Raw genomic sequence first — 19,845 nt, forward strand, 5'->3', positions numbered from 1 at the left:
ACCAGGGACCGAAAATAATCATTATTTGAGATTTTTATTTTAAAAGGCCTACTGAGGTTTTTACATATTTTAATCAACAATTTAACTGGTTTTTATGCACTTTATAGACATGAACAAATAACAGTTCATTTGCTTTCCAGATTTGTTGAAATGCATATACTTTGTGGACAAGAGTAAAAAGAACGTTATTTTTGACGTTTAAAACAAAATATCACAGTAGTCTTTTTAAAATAAAAATCTCAAATAATGATTATTTACGGTCCCTGGTTCTGACCACTGGCCAGTGCATTATCTTTTCAGGTAAAATAAACCTCTCTGACGACGAATGATTAAACTTTGTTTTACATTGGAATAAAGAATAATTTCTTATGGGCCATCCATTTCTCTTGTAATTTTTCTTTTAATTCAAATTATTTCAACTTTTGCGCCACTCCACAGGGTGCGCCATGTTTTTTCAAATTTTGCGTCAAAAAACACAGGGTGATTCGTTGATCTAGTGGGCAGAGTGGCAGAAAAAAAATAGCGAAATACACACGTATTCTACGACGAAAATAAATAGAATTGCAGCCTAGGGATATAAGGACACCTGAAGGATGTCTGCGCGAATGCTGAAGAAGCTGCAGGGCGACGCGGACAAGCTGGCGCCGCCGCCCGAGGACGAGGACTGCGAGGAGCTGAGCGACAATGATGAACTGGAGGACAGCGACATGCGACGCGACCGCAAGTCGCACCTGAATCCATTCGATTTGGTAGGGCACGCTCTTAATCTTTATAGCCACCTCATCAGTAACTCCTCCTTTCCCTTTGCCCCATTTATGTAAAAATCTTAGCTCAATCAGCCCGGCCTGAGTCTCTCGGAGAGCGAGTTCAAGGAGGACGACAACGAGACGGAGCACCCCTCGGCCGCCCTGCCCCATGCCAGTGCCTCCTCCGTCGCCAAGAAGAAGAAGAAGAAGCGCAAGAAGAAGGCCAAGTCCAGTGGCAACCACATCAGCAGCGAGGACAACGAGCGCCAGGACAAGTACTTCGAAAAGGTGGACCCACTGCTCGGCAAGGTCTACGATGCGGTGCCCAGGCAGTCGGTGAAGCAGGTGGCCTCCAGCTCCGCCACCAAGAAACTCCTCTCCGTGGAGCTGCGCCACCTGAATCCGCAGAACGAAATGCGGCGAACCTTTGGCAAGAGGGTGGTCAAAGTGGAGTGAGTTTAGCAGTTTAAGATTCAAAATTGAATGATTATTTATACTCCCCTTTCAGAACCAAGCGTGGCCGGCAGAAGCCCACCCTAAAGTCCACCTACATGGTGAGCGCCAAGGAATCGTGGCCGCCACTGACCAAGAACACCATCACCATGAAGCTGCTACCGGCTGCTCCCGACTCGCCATCGGTGTCCTCCAAAAGCATCACAGAAAGCGGCTCAGAAGTCCAGTGGTTTGCCTTCGAACACAGCCAGTACTACCAGGGAGTGCAGCACATGTTCCTGTCCGCCTTGGAGCGCATTGATTCGGAATTTCTGATTACACTGATCAAGCGATGCCCCTACCACGTGGACTCCTTGGTGCAGCTGAGCGAGGTGTGCAAGATGACGGAGGATTTCGCCCTGGCCTCTGAGCTTCTGGAGCGCGCTTTACTCCTTTTGGAATCGTCGCTGCATATTAATTTCAGCCTGACATCGGGCAACTGCCGACTGGACTATCGTCGCCAGGAGAACCGATCCTTCTACATCGTCCTGTTCAAGCACGCCCAGTACCTGGAGGAGCGCGCCTGCAGCCGCACCGCCTTCGAGATCTCCAAACTGCTGCTCAGTCTGCAGCCGGACACGGATCCGCTGGCCATGATCCTGGTCATCGACTACTATGCGCTGCGCAGCAAGCAGTTTGGCTGGCTGGTGGAGTTCTACGAGGAATATAACGCGGCGCGGAACCTCAATCAGCTGCCCAACATGGCCTACTCGTATGCCCTGGCCCTGCACACGCTGCACGGCGCCTGCGAGCGCTCCAATCAGGCGCTGCAGTACGCCCTGCTCATGTTCCCGGGTGTGCTGCGTCCGCTGCTGGACGAGATGTCGGTGCAGACGGACAAGCGGGTGCTGGCCTCGTCGTACTTCTTTGCGGATGTGTCGGGCAAGTGAGTGGAGTCTTATCGATGATTAGCAGAACCTAATCACTTATCTTGTTTATTAGTCAATCGCCTGCCCTGCACCAGCTGGTTTGCCTGTATGTGTGCCGTGCCCGAGTCGTTTGGCGTCAGAACGAGGTGCTTCCCTGGCTGGAGTCCAACGTGAATGTGGTACTAGATCGCATTGAGAGCAAGGATCCCCTGGTCAGCGAGTACAAGACGAAGAGATCTTTGAGGTATGGCGGAACTCCTCCGAGGCCCATTCTGCGGCATGTCATACTCTCCGACTACAAGGAAAAGGTCCCGCTGGCCGTCTTCGTGTCCAAGGAGAAGCAGGCCATCATGACCTACGACCCACTGCCGCCACCGAACAGCGTCAACTGCTATCAGCGGTAAGTCTGTGCTAGGATTTAATGCCTTCTTTTCTGATAAGATTTAAATAATGTCACCTCTTATTTTTTACAGAAAATCCTCTTCAAGCAGCAGCCCCACAACGAACACGAACAATTCCGTATCAATGTTTTTCCAATCGCTTTTGCCTTCGTTCAACATCAACAACCTGGCGGCAAATGCTCAGCCCCCGGAAGGCGGAGCAGCACCAGCAGCTGGGCCAGGACCAGCAGCTCCACCGGAAGCCAACTTTGAAGCTGGCATCGAAGCCGGAGCTGCCGGAGTTGCAGGAGCCATCCGTGAAGCGGAAGGTTCGTATGAGCAATGGTTTATTAAGCATATCATAAGATAATGGAACTTTCGTCCCAGAAAACGGATCATAAAATATAGAAATAAGTTTGAGTTCTGGATTTAATTCAGTCACATTATTTTTCCAAATATAAAAACCATTTTAGTTCGTTTGTTAAGTTTTAAGTTTAATTTTTTAACGATGTTAAAATCAATCCCAAAATTCAATTGTTGCCAAAATTCAAACAAAATTCCTCCAAAAACATTGCAGAAGCTGGCCTTCAGCAGTCGTTGACCCTGATGATGGACGCGATGCGGGACTTCCTGCAGAACTTCCGGATCGCAGAGCATTTGCGTTCACCGGAAACGGCGGCGGCGCAGTCCACGAGCAGCAACGACGAGGAAGAGGGCTCCAGTGACTACGCTGACTAGTCAACTTGTCAATTACGCGAAACGTATCAAAGTTTGTCGGATTCGTGGCTTGGAACTTGTTTTTTTTTGGAAACCACCTTTTGCTATTCCCTCAGCTAAACGACACCGTCACAAAATGGAAATATACAAAATATAATATACATATATATATTAGAGCAATTTGAACACATACAAAACATATGAACTTATGCATTGAATAAAATTTTCCAGTACAAGCTTTAGATCAAAGGCGGCGACATTTTTTGAGCTTAAAGAATGTTTTATTGATTTATTTAATGCCTTTTCAATTACGCTTATCAATATAACAAACAGATTTCTCATCAATATTTCTTATCGTTTTTTCCACTTTTTGTTCATTCAGTTTTCTGCGGTTTCCCATTTTTTGTCTTTCTATAAACCTGTATTGCAGTTATTGCAATTATAAATATTTCTATGACAAGTACAGCTATTTTCGAATATAATTGTGTGTAGAGCTGGGGTTTTTTCCAAGTGCTTAGTTTGGTGTGACTGTGTGTGATCGTGTTCGAGTATGGTATAAAAGTCGACTTCTAGAAGTAATGCACCTTAATTAGCGGGTTTTAACTGGCAGACATCGGAGTTGTTGCTTTAAAGTTAGCCTAACAGAAAGAATCACACGAAATTAAAGAGAACGAAAGTGATTTACACAGAGTTAAGAGCTAAACACATATATAGAAAAAAATCGATACTAATACTTTAGCGTGGAATACATAATCGCAGTATATATAGTTGGAGAACAAATCAAATTTAAAAAATAGGAAAGTAAATCAATAATAATTGCTGCAGGCCGATTGGATCGGATCAATTATGTCATGGTGCCGAAGACGGGATTGTGACGGCAAATGCTGGGGCCATACTCCTCGTAGGCAGCCTTTGTGTGACACACCTGATAGAACTCGGGCTGTAAAAGGTAAGGGAATAGATGCTATAGTGATTATCAGATTTTCAGCTACTCAAACTTACCGTTGAGGCCAACATGCTGCCTCCGAACCACACGGCATACCGCTGCATGTGATGCGTAATCACCTGAACATCAATGGGTTTTGGCTGTAACAAACATCGCAATCAAAGTTAGCACCATGACTCATGTAACTGCTGTGATATCACCCACCTTAATGCGTCCCTCGGACAAATTCTCGCTGATCCGGAGGCGCGTGTCCACCGATCGCTTGATATCTCGCTGCAACCGCCTGCCAAAGTCCTTGAACATCGTCGATCCGCCGCTCAGGACAATATTATTGTACAGCGGACGCCGCACATCGATGGGGCAGTTCTGGATGACATTGTCCACGATCTCCGACAGCGGAATAGTGAAGTCGGGGTTCGAGAACTCCGGATGGAAGAAGATCTCGGGTCCCAGGAAGCGCTCGTAGCCGACGTCCACATTGAACGGCGCCTTGGTCACCGTGTTGACGCCCGTAAAGTTCCTTATCCACTTGCCCGGCTCCGTGTCGTACTTGGCAAATTCTTTGGCGATATCCGGACAAATGTAGCAGTGCTTCTCCTTGATCGCTTTGGCAGTCTCGAGGCTCTGTTCCGGCGGAATGCCCACCTCGCGTTCGCGCAGCAGGCTCTGGATGAACGAGGTGATGTTGCGGCCGGCAATGGGGATGTGCTTAATGCAGGAGCCGATCACGTAGCCCTCGGCCTGGAAAGTAGAGTGGGGTTAATAATATATTTAACTATAAGGGATGTTAATTTATGGAAGCTCTTTATTAAATAAATGGATAGATTTAGCGATTTTGTGAAAGGACTTTGGTTCGTTGAAGTATCAATATTTTTTTCTTTATAGGAAATGATAGATAATTTAACTGTTTGGTCATAAATACTGTTGATATTAGATCTGTTTTCTTAGTTGTATTAATTTTTAGATATTGTTTGGAACTTTAAAAGGTGAAAATAAATTGTTGTATAGTGTTGAATTCAGAAATTTTATAAATTTTATCATTCCCGATTAGGGTTCCTTATTTTGAGATAAGGCTTTCTTAGTTGTATTAATTTCTTGATATTTTTTGGGAATTTAAAAGTTTGAAAATTAATTGTTGTATACAGTTGAATTCAGAAATATTATACATTTTATCATTCCCGATTAGGATTCCTTATTTTGAGATAACGTTTTCTTAGTTGTATTAATTTTTTGATATTTTTTGGGACTTTAAAGGATGAAAATTAATTGTTGTATACAATTGAATTGCGAAATTTTATAAATTTTGTCATTGTCGATTAGAGTTTCTTATTTTGAGATAAGGTTTTCTTTCCAAACAATTGATCTGTTTTAATTGATCGGTTTTCTTAGTTGTATCAATTTTATGATATTTTTTGGGACTTTAAAGGAAAATGGATTGTTGTATGTAGTTAAATTCCGAAATATTATACATTTTATCACTCCCGATTAGGGTTCCTTATTTCGAGATAAGGCTTTCTTTCGAATCACAACTCTGCTGATAAGATATGGACTGTGTGCTATTTACCACGGGTATGACGTGCGTCACTCCATCGCCGCTGTCCACCACGATGCCCGTTAAAGTGCGCTCCTCGGCGGACCGGGAGGCCCAACTGGCGGCCAGGGCGAGCACAGCCTGGACGGCGATGTAGAGGCCGGGAACGTTGAACGTTTCGAACATAATCTCGGCCGTGTACTCCCGGTTCTCGGGCGTATTTAGTGGCGGCTCGGTCAGCAGGAAGTAGTGATCCTCGGGCTCGGCGCGCAGATACTTGAAGACGCACTGCTCCAGAAAGCGCTCCATCAAGTCCCAATCCTCCACCAGACCATGTCGCACCGGATACTAGAGGGAATGCGAAGATAATGGTGAAGTGGTCTCCTATTATCAGGCTGTTTTTAAAAGCTCACCTTAATGGAGTAGCCGGTGGCATCGAAGGCCTCGTCGCCGATGAAGAAGTCCAGGTCCTCGATGCCCTTTGTGATGCGTCGTGTGTTGGTGTCGCCCACTCGGGCCGACTCCTTGATGGCAATCGCCGAGGGGATGATGAACTGCGGCTCCTTGTTCCCGGCAAAGCCCAGCTTGGTGTAGCTAAAAACGAAAATAAACAAATAGTATTAGTCAGACGATGCGACCTCTTTTCCTTCCAATTGGAGATCGAGACCCCCGCGGGCAATCGAAACTGAAACTGATACTAACCCGGTGCCCACATCGATTACGCATGCCGGTAGCCTGCCTGCCATGGTCGCTGCTCGTCCTTTTGCCTTGCTGCCTGTTCAAGCTCTTGAGTTGCGTTTCCCGCTCGCCTTTGACACCGATTTGAGATCGTTTCAGCCGCAGATAAAGCCCGATTTCTATATATTTTCAACCACACCTCCAACTATGTGTCACTTTGCTCTTCGTCACACACACATTCGCGTGTTCACGTACGAGCAGCTGCCAGGGCTGCAACAGCCGATAGGCATTTCTAGGTGAATGGCGATAATTTGGATATAAAATATAAAAATAAATATAATTTAAAATTAACTACATAGTTAATTGTGTGATTATTGCTCAAAGAATTTAGCAAGAAATCAAAACAATGTGAAAATAGCTGTACATTTAATTATGAGAATTCAAGTGTTAAAAGGTAAGAACTTATTAAATAATACTATTTTTAATTTATTAAATAAATATTACAAATGGATAAATTAAGGTTTTCTGCTGTTATCACTCCAAATCAAACTCCTTTTTTATATTTATACTAGCCAGATTTGTCGAAAAAAGCTAAACGTCAACAGCGGGGCGTTTGCAGCCCTATTCGCGCCCTACACCGCGCCGCTTTCCAACACAGCTGGCGTTCTTCTTCTTCTACGCTTCGTTCGTCTCGCGAATTTCGGCGGTGTGTGTGTGCGTGTGTGGAGCCTTTTCCACGTTTTTTCCTCCGGAAAAGAGATTTGCAATTGGGCCCCCACATTGGAGCCACTTGTGCGGCGAGCATCGATCGAGCACGAAAACCAGGCAGAACAGCGGGTGCACAGTGGGCGCAAGGTGACCGCCAGACGACGACGACGACGAGCAGCAGAAAGACCGGCGAAACGTGGAAGCAGCAAGAGTAGCAAAAATGGAGGCACAAAAACTCACGGAACTGTTGCGCGCAACTATTGATCCGAATCCGGAGCAGCGCAAGGCGGCCGAGGATCAACTGGCCCAGGTGAGCCCGCCCCCCAAAAAGATCCACCCTCCCCCATCGAAATTCGAAAGGTCTTCGTGGTGGCGCCATCGTCTAAAAACCATGTGCTTTTTTAATTGTTCGCTTTTAACCTCCCTCTCTCTCGCCGCCTCCTTCTGGACTTTGTGCATGTGTGTGTGTGTGGGTGGGGGAAATAGTGTAAACCGATATTGGTCAAAAAGTTTGCCCTTTATGTGTTTACCATTATCCCAACTTCAGTTTTTTTTTTGTCACCCAGAGGCAACAAGTCAATATGTGTGCTATATATACATACATATGTATGCCCTTGCACTGTGGTTTCGATTTGATTTCCCAGAAATCAATTGAATTGTTAATAAATAATGAGTAAATATCTCTGGTTTCCGCTTACGCAATCCCCTTGGAATTAAATCCAATCAGAGCGGCCAGTCTAATTAGACCCCTCCCCACGCAACCAATTGCCTTGGCCCCACTGTGCAGGCATGCTCATTACGACTGAGTCAGCATCTAACGATTTGCCACCCCACCCACCCCCTCATGCTAATTAACTTTATCAGCGTTTATGGCTCTTGGCTCCTCCATATCAATTAAGCCTCTGCGAGCTGAATTTAAAGTGCTTCTGCCATCGATTCTTCGGGCAAATCAATCCTAACCCCACCCAAACGGCTGTGTAAACAAATCTATATACATTATAATCCCCTCCGCAGATACACAAAATCATTGGATTCGTGCCCACCATACTGCAGATCGTGATGCAGACGACGGTGGAGCAGCCTGTGCGCCAGGCAGGAGCTGTCTACCTCAAGAATCTGATCAACAGCAGCTGGTCGGATCACGAGGCCAAGCCGGGCGAGCCCATCCCGTTCTCCATTCACGAGCAGGATCGGGCCATGATCCGTGGCGCCATTGTGGACGCCATTGTCCATGCCCCCGAGCTGATCAGGTGGGTCTACCCATCAGCCATCCCCCCTCCAGAAGTCTAATTTCCCTCCGAAAAACAGGGTTCAGCTGTCCGTCTGCGTGAATCACATCATCAAGAGCGACTTCCCCGGGCGGTGGCCACAGGTGGTGGACAACATCAGCATCTATCTGCAGAACCAGGATGTCAACGGCTGGAACGGAGCTCTGGTGACCATGTACCAGCTGGTCAAGACCTACGAGTACAAGCGCAGCGAGGAGCGAACGCCGCTGAACGAGGCGATGAACCTGCTGCTGCCGATGATCTACCAGTTGATGGTGCGCCTCCTGGCCGAGCAGTCCGAGCAGTCGGTGCTGCTGCAGAAGCAGATCCTGAAGATCTACTACGCTCTGACGCAATACAGCCTGCCGCTGGACCTCATCACCAAGGAGATCTTCTCGCAGTGGATGGAGATCTGTCGGCAGGTGGCCGATCGCGACGTGCCAGATAGTTCGCACCTGGACGATGACGAGCGCACGGAGTTCCCCTACTGGAAGACCAAGAAGTGGGCCCTCCACATCATGGTTCGCATGTTCGAGCGGTGGGTTTTTTAAATGGCTTTTCTTGTGGTTCAGAGAACTAAAATGTTACGATCTCTTTAGGTATGGCAGTCCCAGCAATGTGGTTAGTGAAAAGTACCAAAAATTCGCCGAGTGGTATCTGCCCACGTTCAGCCAGGGCGTCCTGGAGGTGCTCCTCAAGATCCTCGACCAGTACCGCAACCGCGTCTACGTCTCGCCGCGTGTCCTTACCGATGTGCTCAACTATCTGAAGAATGCGTAAGTAAACTTGGAAATTTAGTTTTATGGCGTTTAGCAATACCTATCGAAATGTAGAAGAAATTTTTCAAATCGGACCATTCGTTAAAAAGTTATGCCCGATCAAAGTTTTATATTTCCATCTCCCTCGCACCCGCTTTAGCTGAGTAACGGGTATCTGATAGTCGAGGCACCCGAAATAGTCAATACTCCTTTATTTATTTATTCATTTGGTTAAAAAATATAAGAACACATAACTCAAGTTCTGTTAAAAGCTAATTTTACTACTTTTTAAAAGTCATTCTTCCAGGGGTCATTTAAAGCCATTGATAGAGAGCATGTGTACAATGTTTATAGCTAATAAGGCATAGTTAATAGTTAATTGCAGTTAAGAAAGTGGATTTCAATCAGTTAAGACTGGTTTGGTTCAGCCTAACACTTCTTTTTATTTACCACAAACTTGTTTGTTCTTAAAATATATGTAAGACCAACTGATAAACAACTTGTAATACCATTTTTCAGCGTTAGCCACGCCTACACCTGGAAACTGATCAAACCGCACATGGTGGCCGTCATCCAGGACGTGATCTTTCCCATCATGTCGTTCACCGACTCCGATCAGGAGCTCTGGGAGAGCGATCCGTACGAGTACATTCGCCTGAAGTTCGATATCTTTGAGGACTATGCCACCCCAGTGCCGGCTGCCCAATCCCTGCTGCATTCCATCTGCAAGAAGCGCAAGGGCGTGCTGCCCAAGGCCATGGCCACCATTATGCAGATAATCACATCCCCAAATGCCGACAACAAGCAGAAGGATGGTGCCCTGCACATGATTGGCACTCTGGCGGACGTGCTGCTGAAGAAGGCTCTGTACCGCGATCAAGTGGAGTCCATGCTGACCACCTACGTGTTCCCGGAATTCCAAAATCCCGCCGGGCACATGAGGGCGCGTGCCTGCTGGGTGCTGCACTACTTCTGCGACGTGCAGATCAAGAATCCCCAGGTGCTGGCCGAGATAATGCGCCTGACCACCAATGCCCTGCTGACGGACAAGGAGTTGCCCGTCAAAGTGGAGGCGGCCATCGGTCTGCAGATGTTCCTATCGTCCCAGGACGAAGCGCCGCTGTTTGTGGAGGGTCAGATCAAGGAGATCACCAAGGAGCTGCTCACCATTATCCGCGAGACGGAGAACGAGGATCTGACGAACGTCATGCAGAAGATCGTGTGCACCTTCACCGAGCAGCTGCTGCCGGTGGCCACGGAGATCTGCCAGCATTTGGCCACCACTTTCAGTCAGGTTCTGGAATCCGAGGAGGGATCCGATGAGAAGGCCATCACGGCCATGAGTCTGCTGAACACAATTGAGACGCTGCTCAGCGTGATGGAGGAGCATCCCGATGTGCTGCTCAACCTTCATCCGATTGTCATCAATGTGGTGGGACACATTTTCCAGCACAACATCACTGGTTAGTAGGGTTTGGTTTTAGATTCCTATAATCTTTTAATTGTGGTGTCTCCGATTTTAGACTTCTATGAGGAAACCTTCTCGCTGGTCTACGATCTGACGGCCAAGGCCATTTCCCCCGAGATGTGGCAGATGCTGGAGCTGATTTACCAGGTGTTCAAGAAGGACGGCATTGACTACTTCATCGATATTATGCCTGCGCTGCATAACTATGTGACGGTCGACACGCCCGCCTTTTTGTCCAATCCCAACAGGCTGTTGGCCATTCTCGATATGTGCAAAACGGTGAGATATTATTATATGGCATATTTATTCATTTTTGGTCCGATTTTTACCAAAATTTCTAGACAGGTATCATATTTTTCAAATGTAATAAATTCGGATGCATATCGGAAATATGCAAAATATATGCAAAACATGCATATCGCCTACTAGTTGGAAATATAAATAAGGTTTCCTTAAATTTGGGAAAAAATTAGATATCTCAGAAATGACGAAAAGTAACAAACAATTTTTTTCGGGTAAATTAGGTTGGCTATGAGATGGTCAATCTTGAATAGTTGAGTTTATTTTATAAATTGCATATATTTTGCATATTTTATGCATATGCATTTTATGGCAAAAAAATAAAATATGCCATTAATTTTAAACTATTTTTTTATTGAAGCGAACTTTGGTGTTTTCGGAATTGATCTATCTTTATCCTATAGAAATATACAAATATGCAAAATCCGAGTTCTACTTATTACTTATCGTGTTTCTAACTTTAAACATCTATTCCTTTTAGATGCTCACTGGCAGTCCTGGCGAGGATCCCGAGTGCCATGCCGCCAAACTGATGGAGGTGATCATCCTGCAGTGCAAGGGCCAGATCGACTCGGTGATACACATGTTCGTGGAGCTGGCTCTCTCGCGGCTAACTCGCGAGGTGAAGTCATCGGAGCTGCGCACCATGTGCCTGCAGGTGGTGATCGCCGCACTCTACTACAATCCCCAGTTGCTGCTGTCCATTCTGGACAAGATGTCGCAGCAGAACAACGAGTCCATCAGCGCGCACTTCATTAAGCAGTGGCTGCACGACACGGACTGTTTCCTAGGGTAAGAATCCACGAAATTCTTGAAGAGCTATTTCTTTTATTTATTATTCATCCCTTCCAGCATCCACGATCGCAAACTGTGCGTTTTAGGTCTCTGCACCCTTATTTCGCTGGGCGAGGCCAAGCCGCAGGTGCTGAGCGAAGTGGCCGGCAAGATTGTGCCCGCCCTCATTCTGCTTTTCGATGGTTTGAAGCGCGCCTACGAGTCGCGTGCCCAGGAGGAGGAGGAAGAGGAGGAGGAGGAGGATTGTGACGACTGCGAGGAGGCCTTGTCCAGCGACGAGGATGATATGGACGAAATGGCGCCCGACTATCTGGACAAGCTAGCAGAATTTACCAAGACGAAGGGCGGCGAGGCGGGCTTTGAGGTGAAGGCCGAGATCAAGGACGAGGATGCGGATTCTGATGGAGAGGCGGAGGAGTCTGTGGGGGATCTGAACGAGACTGGTTTAGAGTCCTTTACCACGCCCATCGACGATGAGGAGAACGAGAGCGCCATCGATGAGTACTGGACGTTTAAGGAAGTTATAACAGGTGGGTTTAGTTGGATTATGGATATTTGTAAAGTAAATTAAATAACCCTTTCTCCTTAACAGCACTTTCTGCACAAGACCAAGCCTGGTATGCGCTGCTGACCTCCAACCTCACACCCGAACAGGCCAAGGCGCTGCAGGAGGTGGTGGTGACCGCCGATCAGCGCAAGGCCGCCAAGGAATCGAAGCTGATCGAGAAGCAGGGCGGCTTCGCCTTCCCGCAGACCGCCGTGCCCACTACGTTCAAGTTCGGCTCCTAATTAACAACCGAATTGACCAGTCGATTTCTGACTTGATTGTTTCTCATATTCTTTCCAAAACACAATAACTAAAAACATCAAACAAAACACATCTGGCATGCTGATGATGGCTTTTAAGGCATTCTCTTGGTTTTCGTACACTCCGTGTACCCAATGCATGCTGCTGCGACCGGTCGATCCATCGGATCGGATCCATCGGGCGAGCGGCGTCCAGGACCGCACTATATTTATTGTAGATTTATATTTTATTTCCTATTTCTTGGCCATGGCGGCCAACTAAATTATGATAACTTAAGTCGAAAGTCCATTGTAAATCTTTGTATGTAAACAAAACAAAACGAAACGATAAACACGAAACACGTCGAGGACGAGAAGGTCTCATCAAATGAGATTGTGCCCACCAGCACCGCAGAACTCCAAAAAATAATGATGGCATCTAGAGGTCAGAGAATGAGAATGAGAATTCAACGCAGAGCATTTCACATACATTTTCTTTTACACACACATACACGTATATTCTGTACTAAATGAAGCGATATTTTTGAAAAATAAACAAAAAAACATTTTTAACGTTTGAACTGGACAAGGAAATATGTCAAGGGAGTGGGTTATTCTAGTGTTTTATAAGGCGGTTGATATTATATATATTTTAAATGTAAAAAATAATTTATAAATTTCTTTTGGCTAGCAATTTTAGGTTTGCAATTTCAGGTATTCGAATTTAAATTTTACCGCGTTTTTATCGATAGAACTTAATTTGATCGATATTTCCTACTTTTTAAAGCAGTTTTTCTGTTTCTTTCGATTTTTGCAAGCAGTTTAATCTTCGATAACATAGCCGCATTTGTTTACAACTGAAATTGAATAAATAAATCTTAATTTCCCGGGATAACCATGAAAATAGCTGTAGAAGGATGCGCCCATGGCGAGCTGGAGCGCATATACGAGACTATAGCCAACATAGAGAAGGATGCCGGCACCAAGATCGACTTGCTGCTGTGCTGCGGCGATTTCCAGTCCACCAGGAATCTGGAGGATTTGCAGACAATGGCGGTTCCCAAGAAATACCTGGACATGTGCTCCTTCTACAAGTGAGTGGAGTTACTACGGGTTATTAGAAAACCTATTTAACTTATCCCTCTGATAGATACTACAGCGGTGAGCTGGTGGCTCCTGTTCTGACCATTTTCATTGGCGGCAACCACGAGGCCTCCAATTACCTGCAGGAGCTTCCCTACGGCGGCTGGGTGGCTCCCAATATCTACTACCTCGGCTACGCGGGAGTGGTCAATGTGAATGGAGTTCGCATCGCTGGAATAAGTGGCATTTTCAAGGGACACGATTTCCTCCGCGGCCACCATGAATATCCTCCTTATAACGAGTCCACCTGCCGCAGTGTCTACCATGTGCGGCAATTAGAAGTGTTCCGGCTGAAGCAGCTGTCCGGGCGAGTGGACATCTTCCTGTCCCACGACTGGCCCACCGGGATCTATGAGTACGGCGACAAGGCGCAGCTGTTGCGCAGGAAACCCTTCTTTGCCGCGGACATGGAGAGCGGTAAGCTGGGCAGCCAGCCACTGGAGGAGCTTCTCAAAGCCATCCAGCCGTCTTACTGGTTCGCTGCCCATCTGCACTGCAAGTTTGCCGCGCTGGTGCCACATAATCATAGCCAGAAGAGGTCAGATGATGGTTCTTCCTCCTCCTCCAGCAGCAGTGAGGATGAAGATGAAGATGATGAGAAGGAGAAGCCATCTAAGCCAGTTCCCGTGACTAAATTCCTGGCCCTGGACAAATGCCTGCCGCGACGTGCTTTCCTGCAGGTGGTGGAGCTGCCCAGTGACCCTGTTATGGGAAAACCACGCCTGGAATACGACTCCCAGTGGCTGGCCATTCTGCACAGTACGAATCATTTAATCTCTGTCAAGGAGAACTACTATTATCTGCCTGGGAAAAAGGCGGGTGAGCTTACAGAGCGTTTTAACTTCACGCCCACCGAAGAGGAACTGCAGGCGGTGACCACAAAGTTCGAGAAACTTCTAGTACCGGAGAACTTTGAGCGCACAGTGCCCGCTTTTGATCCCGAAGAGCAGGGGAATTACAAGCACATGGTTGTGGGCCAACCGAAGGTGCATTTAAATCCCCAGAGTAACACCTTTTGTGCCGCCTTGGGCATAGATGATCCACTGTGCTTGGTTTTGCTGGCGAATGGGAAGGAACTGCCTGCGGTGGGAGCTGCAGAGGTGCAGGATAAGTCAAACGATAAGGAGGAGCAACTTACAGAAGACAAAGGAGAACCATTAATCACGCCCACCAAAAGAAAACTCAACTTATCCCTGCCAGCTCCCAAATCAGAACCTGCAGATACATCCGATAAAAACGTGATAGATTTGCCTGAGGAGGAGGAACCAGAAGAAGCTATCCTATCCCCAGAAGGCTCCCAGTTGGAGGAATCTGCTCCAGTGCCCTCTATTCCCAACATCAAGAAGCTAAAGCGAAGAAACCAAGACATTTACCAAGCACAAGAAGAATAAAACCCAACAAATTCCGTGAAAGCGGAGTGATTTCTACAAAAAAAAAGAGGCAATTTTATTTAAATAACACAGAAGATACTTGGCTGCTACTTGGTTTTAGCCAACGGGTGATGATGGGCGAATAAATAGGAGGGTGTTAGGAGGGGCAACCGGCAGGATTCACTGCGTTCCGCTGGCATTTTCGGCATAGACCTCGTCGGCGCACTGAAAGGCGGCCTGGACCACAGACTCCGGCGTGTCCACCACATCGCAGTAGTACGTGTCCGGCGAGGGGATGCAGTGCAGCTGCACCTGGTTGCCATCCGCTTTCACGCGATAGAAGCGGCACTGTCGCGGTCCAAAGGTGGGCATATCGGCGTCGTACGGCGGACTGAGGATGTCGAAGAAGGCGGCCACGCCATTGCCGAACTGGGCGATCTGATGGTAGTTCCTCTTGCGCGGCGTCAAGGTGGCACAAGGACCGGCGGGCGTCACCAGGCTGGGTTCCTCGGCCTTCACCTTCACCACCGCGGGATGCGGGTCGTAGGTTAAAGGCTCCTCCGGTCCTATAACCTGTGAGAAGCTGTCCACCCTTAGCTGCCCCCAAATGCAGCGCAGCAGGCCAAACATCATGGGATGATCATGCAGCGGAATCACACTCGCTCCGCGCACAATAAACAAACTCATGGAGAAGCGCTCGTCCTCGAAGATGTGCATGTAGCTGCAGGGCGCCCGGTGGCTGGTGGCGCCGGCGCTCCGGAAGAGCTCCTCTCGGAGATGCAAATCCCTGTAGGTCAGCTCATCGGTTAACTGGCGCAGGTGCTGCAGGTTCGCATTGAAGCTGGCGTGATTCGCGCGGTCGAATGTCTTGAAGGCCTGCCGCAGCACATTGGTGAAGTGCGTCGTCATCTTTCCGGGGGGTCAGGTGCACTGGGCTCCGGCCACGGATGCAGAAATGGAACGGCAGAACGGCAAGAAACGACTGCAAATCTCGTCCAGAATCAAGATAAACAAAAAATCAGCTGATCCAGTATTGGTAAACGCATCGATACATGGGCCTCTTCGATTTCTTTGTTTTTTTATTCAAGAACATATTCAAACAAATGCTTTAACTAACGCCTAACTAGGACTAATAGCCGCGCTCCTTGGACTGGGTGGCGTGCGTCAGGATCCAGGACTTGTAGTCGCGCTTCTTCATCGACATCTGCTTGTGGCGCGGATGCGTGGGGCAGATGACATAACCGCGCTCCTGCCGCACCACTATGTAGCAGTCCTTGCAGCGCCGCTTCAGGCGACCCTTGACCTTGAACCCGGCCACCTGCTGCAGCAGCGTGCTGCCGGGGCTCAGGAGTCCCGATCCTTGGGGAATCCCAGCTGTGGCGGGCGTTAGCTGTGTGTTTTGCATGGTTCCGATCGTAGGAGCAGCGGGTCGAGTAAGAATATGGAAGCCACGTGCGGCACTGAGGCCATTCCACAGGCGGGAGCCTTGTTGCAGGATTCTACTGGCCAGCGACATCTGGAAAAGCCATTTTCATTAAGATTTTACAAAAAAAACTAGGGAGAAAAGCTCACGTTCTGTTTTGGAATCCAACTAACCAGAAACCGATAAGATATACAATGATTAACCAACACTGGCTCTTAAAAGTTATCGAATTTGAAATTGTTAATTTATTTGTTAGTTAAATAAAATATACGAATACTTAAAATAATGTCATTCCACTTAACTTAATTGGTTCCTGGAATGAAAAATTATCCCCTTGAAAATAAATAAAAACCCCGTTTTTATGACTCATAAAAAATGTGTTATTCAAAACAAAATGCTTTTCATTGAAAGGAATCCAGGAAATATTTTAGTGTGCAGCCTACAACTTATTCGAATAGTTTCATCTCCTTGTGATTAATCGATACTGATGACCTCCACCGGGTTGGACAGCGATTCGTCCAGGCGGGAGCGCTTACTCTTAGTGGGCGCCGCGGGCTCCTCGTCGGAGGAGTCCAGGATCTCCGTGATGTCCTCATCCTCGATCACTTCGCTGGGCTTGCGCTTGGCGCTCGACTTGGGAGGACTCTGCACGGTGAGTTTGTCTGTGGCCACGGCAACGACCTCTGCCACGTCCTCGTCCTCCTCGATCATCAGACAATCGTCGTCATCATCGTCCTCCACTTCGGTGGGTCTGCTGCGCTTCGAGGTGGACGGACCGTCGTCCTTTGAGTCTCCCTCTCCGTTGGCAGAGCGTTTCTTGGCCGATTTGGGTTCATCATCCTTCTTCTGCTCCGCCTCCTTTTCCTCCTTGGGCTTCAGCTGCTCGGCATCGGCCACAACTTCAAATAAAGATTCATCCCTTTCCGCATCAAAGTGCGAGATAATGATGCTCAGCTCGTAGTTCTGGAAGAAGTCGTCGCACTTGAGGATCACGCCATCTACAATGTTCAGCTCGCTCAGGAGCTTGCCCTCGTTGCTCTCGGTTTCGCCCTCCTCCGAGGAGATCAGAATGGAGCCAGTCCCGTCCACGGTGACATCCGGATTCAGCATGTTGAGCGTCTTGACGAGAACCTCGTCGCGCAGCTCCTTGATGCGGATGCGCTTGGTATCAATCTTGAGGGTGATGGCCGGATCGCTGGCGCACACATAGCAATTGGGATTGGGACCCGGCAGAGTGGCGTCCGGCACGAGGAAGTACTGGCGAGGATTGGGGCGAAGCCTTGCGTACACGGCCTTGCACTGCTCCCACTTGGCCTCGAGAACTTTAAACGCTCGCATCACCGAAATGCCCGCCGTAATCGCATTCGTGGTGGCAATGGCCGGAATAATGTTGCCCGCCATTGACTTGATCTCGAACCGCGACTTGCGCTCAATGTCGAAGATGTGCGAACGAACGTTGGCGCAGGCGGCCACGAAATCCATGGCCGGCTGGTCGTCCTTGTCCCAGGACAGCGTATCGTCGCCCTCGAGCTTCAGGAAGGTCGAGCTGAGCTCCTTTAAAGCGCTGGCAAAGACCTGGGCGCACTCCTCGATGGACCAGATCTTGTGATGCTGCTTGGCAACATCCTTCTCGTCGCCGGCGGCAGAGTCCTTTTGCAGCAGAGTGTCCCACTGCACGGGCACCGGTGCCTTGCGCGTCTTCCAGAGATTCGACATGCGCAGCAAGTAGGTGATGTCCTCGTTGAAGAACTTGTTGAACAGCTTGCCGGCGTCATAGTTGCAGTCCTTGGCCCACTGGCGGGTGTTGATGCGGACTACATTGCCGTTGGCGGTATCCTCCTCCTTCTCCTTTTCATCAGTTTTTTGCTCAACATCATCTTTCTCCTTGGCATCGGGATCAGCGGCATCGGGGGAAATGTCCTCATCCTCCAGAGATTCCCCAAAGAGTTGACTGAAAATAATAAAATATTAGAGAGAATTCTTCAGACTTATTAATGGTTTAAATTATAGCCCTGCGTGAATCATTCAATTTTTGTTTTATCATAGTATTCCATGAAATTTCTGATTTGTTTAAGTCAATTCTATGTGAAATAAATTGAATTTTTTTTCTAATTAATTTTGAATTGAATAAATGAATGAATAATTTTTATGAACTTTTTGAATTTGCCTGATTTGTTTTGTGCTTTCTTTTGAGAACAAAAAGTGGAAAATTTTTAACATATCAATATTAACTGCTTAGTAAATAAAATTCAGGCAGATTTAATCACAAAATGATGGGCCTTTCTTCTTTAAAAGAAATTGTCTTTAGTATTATTTCGGAATTCATGCCATTCATTCATTCAATTCTATTAAACTCAACATTTAAATTCATTCGATTCTATTAAACTCAAAATTCTAATTAATTCATTCATATAAAACAAAAAATGCAATGCAGGGCTCTAGTTTAAACTTGAAACCCACTTGAAGAGATGCTTGGCCCAGACGATGCAGTGAATCGGCTCGGAGGGCGTGTTGCGGATGGTGCAGCCGGGAAAGCTGCGCTGCTTGTCCTTCGGCGTGCACTCGTAGCACTGAGTGAGTCCGCGCTTGATCAGCTCCACCTGACCGTTGTAGCCGGCGGTGCCGCTCTCGATCAGCGGAACATCGGCATTCAGACACATGCGATTCACATGGTTCCTGGCCGCCCGGTTGTCCAAGGCGCTGAGCACCAAGTCGAACTTCTTGAAGAAGTTTACCCCGTAATCAGTACTAAAAGGTAAAGGGGTTAACTGACTATTTGAGGGGGTATTACAGGGTATTCTTACGATGTAACGCTATCATGATAGGCGGTTATCTGGGCATCCGGATTGAAGCTCAGCGCGCTTTCCCTCGCCACTCGAGCCTTTGACTTCCCAACGTGCTCGCGGTGGAAGAGGAACTGTCGGTTCAAGTTGCTCAGATCAATGGTGTCCAGGTCGATCTGATTAAAGTTTAGCATTATTATTAGCATTTGAAAAGCACCTTTCTGATTTTAACTCACAATTTCTATATCCGTAAAACCGCTAAGCACAAGGTTCTTGAGCACCTCGCAGCCAATTCCGCCCGCTCCCACCACCAGCACCTTGGACTTCTTCACCAGCTCCTGCAACGGGGCCGGGAAAACACCATCAATAGCCGCTGCCATTTTCACTATTTACGCTTTTCTTTTTCGTTTTTCTGCAGGAAAATTGCAAATCGGCGAGATGATAAACCGAAAAAAAGTGACGCCGCCGGTAGAGGTGTTGGAAAACGTCGAAAGGTTGGCATTGCAATTTCCAGGGATGGCAATGATTTTTAGCCGTGACTGTGACTGGTACTCAAAAATATTGCATTAACCATCTTATTTTGTGTAAAATTACAGTTTGAAGTTGATTATAAATTTAATTATAAATGGTTAAACATTTTGATAACATAAAACTCTTTACCCATTCAATTTTTGCCAGAAATAG

At 47.3% G+C, this 19,845-nt stretch overlaps 7 protein-coding genes across 8 annotated transcripts; 3 read left to right on the forward strand and 4 right to left on the reverse strand.

Moving 5' to 3' along the window:
- The first annotated feature begins 488 nt into the window (after positions 1 to 488).
- Nulp1 (Nuclear localized protein 1) lies at positions 489 to 3,453 on the forward strand. 2 transcript variants are annotated; one of them, XM_017156407.3, is made up of 6 exons: positions 489 to 749; positions 831 to 1,198; positions 1,255 to 2,124; positions 2,181 to 2,507; positions 2,581 to 2,816; positions 3,065 to 3,453. In XM_017156407.3, the coding sequence occupies exons 1-6, from the start codon at positions 594 to 596 to the stop codon at positions 3,223 to 3,225; spliced, it is 2,118 nt and encodes a 705-aa protein (XP_017011896.2). In that variant the 5' UTR covers positions 489 to 593; the 3' UTR covers positions 3,226 to 3,453. The 2 variants fall into 2 exon arrangements, with proteins under 2 accessions (XP_017011896.2, XP_070070836.1); XM_070214735.1 differs by lacking the exon at positions 3,065 to 3,453 and adding an exon at positions 2,875 to 3,029.
- A 10-nt stretch (positions 3,454 to 3,463) lies between these two features.
- On the reverse strand, positions 3,464 to 6,609 carry Arp3 (Actin-related protein 3). Its single transcript, XM_017156408.3, has 6 exons — positions 6,384 to 6,609; positions 6,095 to 6,275; positions 5,715 to 6,029; positions 4,355 to 4,891; positions 4,207 to 4,290; positions 3,464 to 4,144 (listed from the first exon to the last, which is right to left on the reverse strand). Exons 1-6 carry the CDS (start codon positions 6,425 to 6,427, stop codon positions 4,049 to 4,051), a joined length of 1,257 nt encoding a protein of 418 aa, XP_017011897.1. The 5' UTR covers positions 6,428 to 6,609; the 3' UTR covers positions 3,464 to 4,048.
- A 321-nt stretch (positions 6,610 to 6,930) lies between these two features.
- Positions 6,931 to 13,023, forward strand: msk (importin-7 msk). Its single transcript, XM_017156409.3, has 9 exons — positions 6,931 to 7,377; positions 8,082 to 8,317; positions 8,376 to 8,873; positions 8,935 to 9,111; positions 9,613 to 10,556; positions 10,617 to 10,840; positions 11,343 to 11,653; positions 11,714 to 12,186; positions 12,249 to 13,023. The coding sequence occupies exons 1-9, from the start codon at positions 7,288 to 7,290 to the stop codon at positions 12,443 to 12,445; spliced, it is 3,150 nt and encodes a 1,049-aa protein (XP_017011898.3). The 5' UTR covers positions 6,931 to 7,287; the 3' UTR covers positions 12,446 to 13,023.
- A 253-nt stretch (positions 13,024 to 13,276) lies between these two features.
- On the forward strand, positions 13,277 to 15,050 carry ldbr (lariat debranching enzyme). Its single transcript, XM_017156420.3, has 2 exons — positions 13,277 to 13,536; positions 13,593 to 15,050. Exons 1-2 carry the CDS (start codon positions 13,340 to 13,342, stop codon positions 14,974 to 14,976), a joined length of 1,581 nt encoding a protein of 526 aa, XP_017011909.3. The 5' UTR covers positions 13,277 to 13,339; the 3' UTR covers positions 14,977 to 15,050.
- Positions 15,051 to 15,126: 76 nt separating this feature from the next.
- Positions 15,127 to 15,988, reverse strand: LOC108067405 (2-aminoethanethiol dioxygenase). The gene has a single exon (XM_017156421.3). It carries the CDS (start codon positions 15,862 to 15,864, stop codon positions 15,136 to 15,138), a length of 729 nt encoding a protein of 242 aa, XP_017011910.1. The 5' UTR covers positions 15,865 to 15,988; the 3' UTR covers positions 15,127 to 15,135.
- Positions 15,989 to 16,016: 28 nt separating this feature from the next.
- mRpL36 (mitochondrial ribosomal protein L36) lies at positions 16,017 to 16,570 on the reverse strand. The gene is made up of 2 exons (XM_017156422.3): positions 16,528 to 16,570; positions 16,017 to 16,471 (listed from the first exon to the last, which is right to left on the reverse strand). Exon 2 carries the CDS (start codon positions 16,469 to 16,471, stop codon positions 16,085 to 16,087), a length of 387 nt encoding a protein of 128 aa, XP_017011911.3. The 5' UTR covers positions 16,528 to 16,570; the 3' UTR covers positions 16,017 to 16,084.
- A 165-nt stretch (positions 16,571 to 16,735) lies between these two features.
- Positions 16,736 to 19,655, reverse strand: Uba2 (Ubiquitin-like activating enzyme 2). The gene is made up of 4 exons (XM_017156426.3): positions 19,398 to 19,655; positions 19,183 to 19,337; positions 18,839 to 19,126; positions 16,736 to 18,329 (listed from the first exon to the last, which is right to left on the reverse strand). The coding sequence occupies exons 1-4, from the start codon at positions 19,539 to 19,541 to the stop codon at positions 16,853 to 16,855; spliced, it is 2,064 nt and encodes a 687-aa protein (XP_017011915.3). The 5' UTR covers positions 19,542 to 19,655; the 3' UTR covers positions 16,736 to 16,852.
- Between the last annotated feature and the right edge of the window lie 190 nt (positions 19,656 to 19,845).

The sequence above is a fragment of the Drosophila takahashii genome, chromosome 3L (assembly GCF_030179915.1).
Source record: "Drosophila takahashii strain IR98-3 E-12201 chromosome 3L, DtakHiC1v2, whole genome shotgun sequence".
Lineage (NCBI taxonomy): Eukaryota > Metazoa > Arthropoda > Insecta > Diptera > Drosophilidae > Drosophila > Drosophila takahashii.

What these genes read in the sequence shown, in the direction of transcription:
- Nulp1 (XM_017156407.3), top strand. Translation starts at nt 594, where the DNA reads ATGTCTGCGCGAATGCTGAAGAAGCTGCAGGGCGACGCGGACAAGCTG. An exon ending in TTTGCGGATGTGTCGGGCAA is followed by an intron (nt 2,125 to 2,180) that starts GTGAGTGGAGTC and finishes CTTGTTTATTAG; the next exon opens with TCAATCGCCTGCCCTGCACC. An exon ending in AGCCATCCGTGAAGCGGAAG is followed by an intron (nt 2,817 to 3,064) that starts GTTCGTATGAGC and finishes AAAACATTGCAG; the next exon opens with AAGCTGGCCTTCAGCAGTCG.
- Arp3 (XM_017156408.3), bottom strand. Translation starts at nt 6,427, where the DNA reads ATGGCAGGCAGGCTACCGGCATGCGTAATCGATGTGGGCACCGG. An exon ending in GTAATCGATGTGGGCACCGG is followed by an intron (nt 6,276 to 6,383) that starts GTTAGTATCAGT and finishes TTTCGTTTTTAG; the next exon opens with CTACACCAAGCTGGGCTTTG. An exon ending in CCACCGGCTACTCCATTAAG is followed by an intron (nt 6,030 to 6,094) that starts GTGAGCTTTTAA and finishes CATTCCCTCTAG; the next exon opens with TATCCGGTGCGACATGGTCT.
- msk (XM_017156409.3), top strand. Translation starts at nt 7,288, where the DNA reads ATGGAGGCACAAAAACTCACGGAACTGTTGCGCGCAACTATTGATCCG. An exon ending in TTCTCGATATGTGCAAAACG is followed by an intron (nt 10,841 to 11,342) that starts GTGAGATATTAT and finishes TATTCCTTTTAG; the next exon opens with ATGCTCACTGGCAGTCCTGG. An exon ending in GTTTAAGGAAGTTATAACAG is followed by an intron (nt 12,187 to 12,248) that starts GTGGGTTTAGTT and finishes TCTCCTTAACAG; the next exon opens with CACTTTCTGCACAAGACCAA.
- ldbr (XM_017156420.3), top strand. Translation starts at nt 13,340, where the DNA reads ATGAAAATAGCTGTAGAAGGATGCGCCCATGGCGAGCTGGAGCGCATA. An exon ending in GACATGTGCTCCTTCTACAA is followed by an intron (nt 13,537 to 13,592) that starts GTGAGTGGAGTT and finishes TCCCTCTGATAG; the next exon opens with ATACTACAGCGGTGAGCTGG.
- LOC108067405 (XM_017156421.3), bottom strand. Translation starts at nt 15,864, where the DNA reads ATGACGACGCACTTCACCAATGTGCTGCGGCAGGCCTTCAAGACATTC.
- mRpL36 (XM_017156422.3), bottom strand. Translation starts at nt 16,471, where the DNA reads ATGTCGCTGGCCAGTAGAATCCTGCAACAAGGCTCCCGCCTGTGGAAT.
- Uba2 (XM_017156426.3), bottom strand. Translation starts at nt 19,541, where the DNA reads ATGGCAGCGGCTATTGATGGTGTTTTCCCGGCCCCGTTGCAGGAGCTG. An exon ending in TATCATGATAGCGTTACATC is followed by an intron (nt 19,127 to 19,182) that starts GTAAGAATACCC and finishes TTTACCTTTTAG; the next exon opens with TACTGATTACGGGGTAAACT. An exon ending in TGGGCCAAGCATCTCTTCAA is followed by an intron (nt 18,330 to 18,838) that starts GTGGGTTTCAAG and finishes TATTATTTTCAG; the next exon opens with TCAACTCTTTGGGGAATCTC.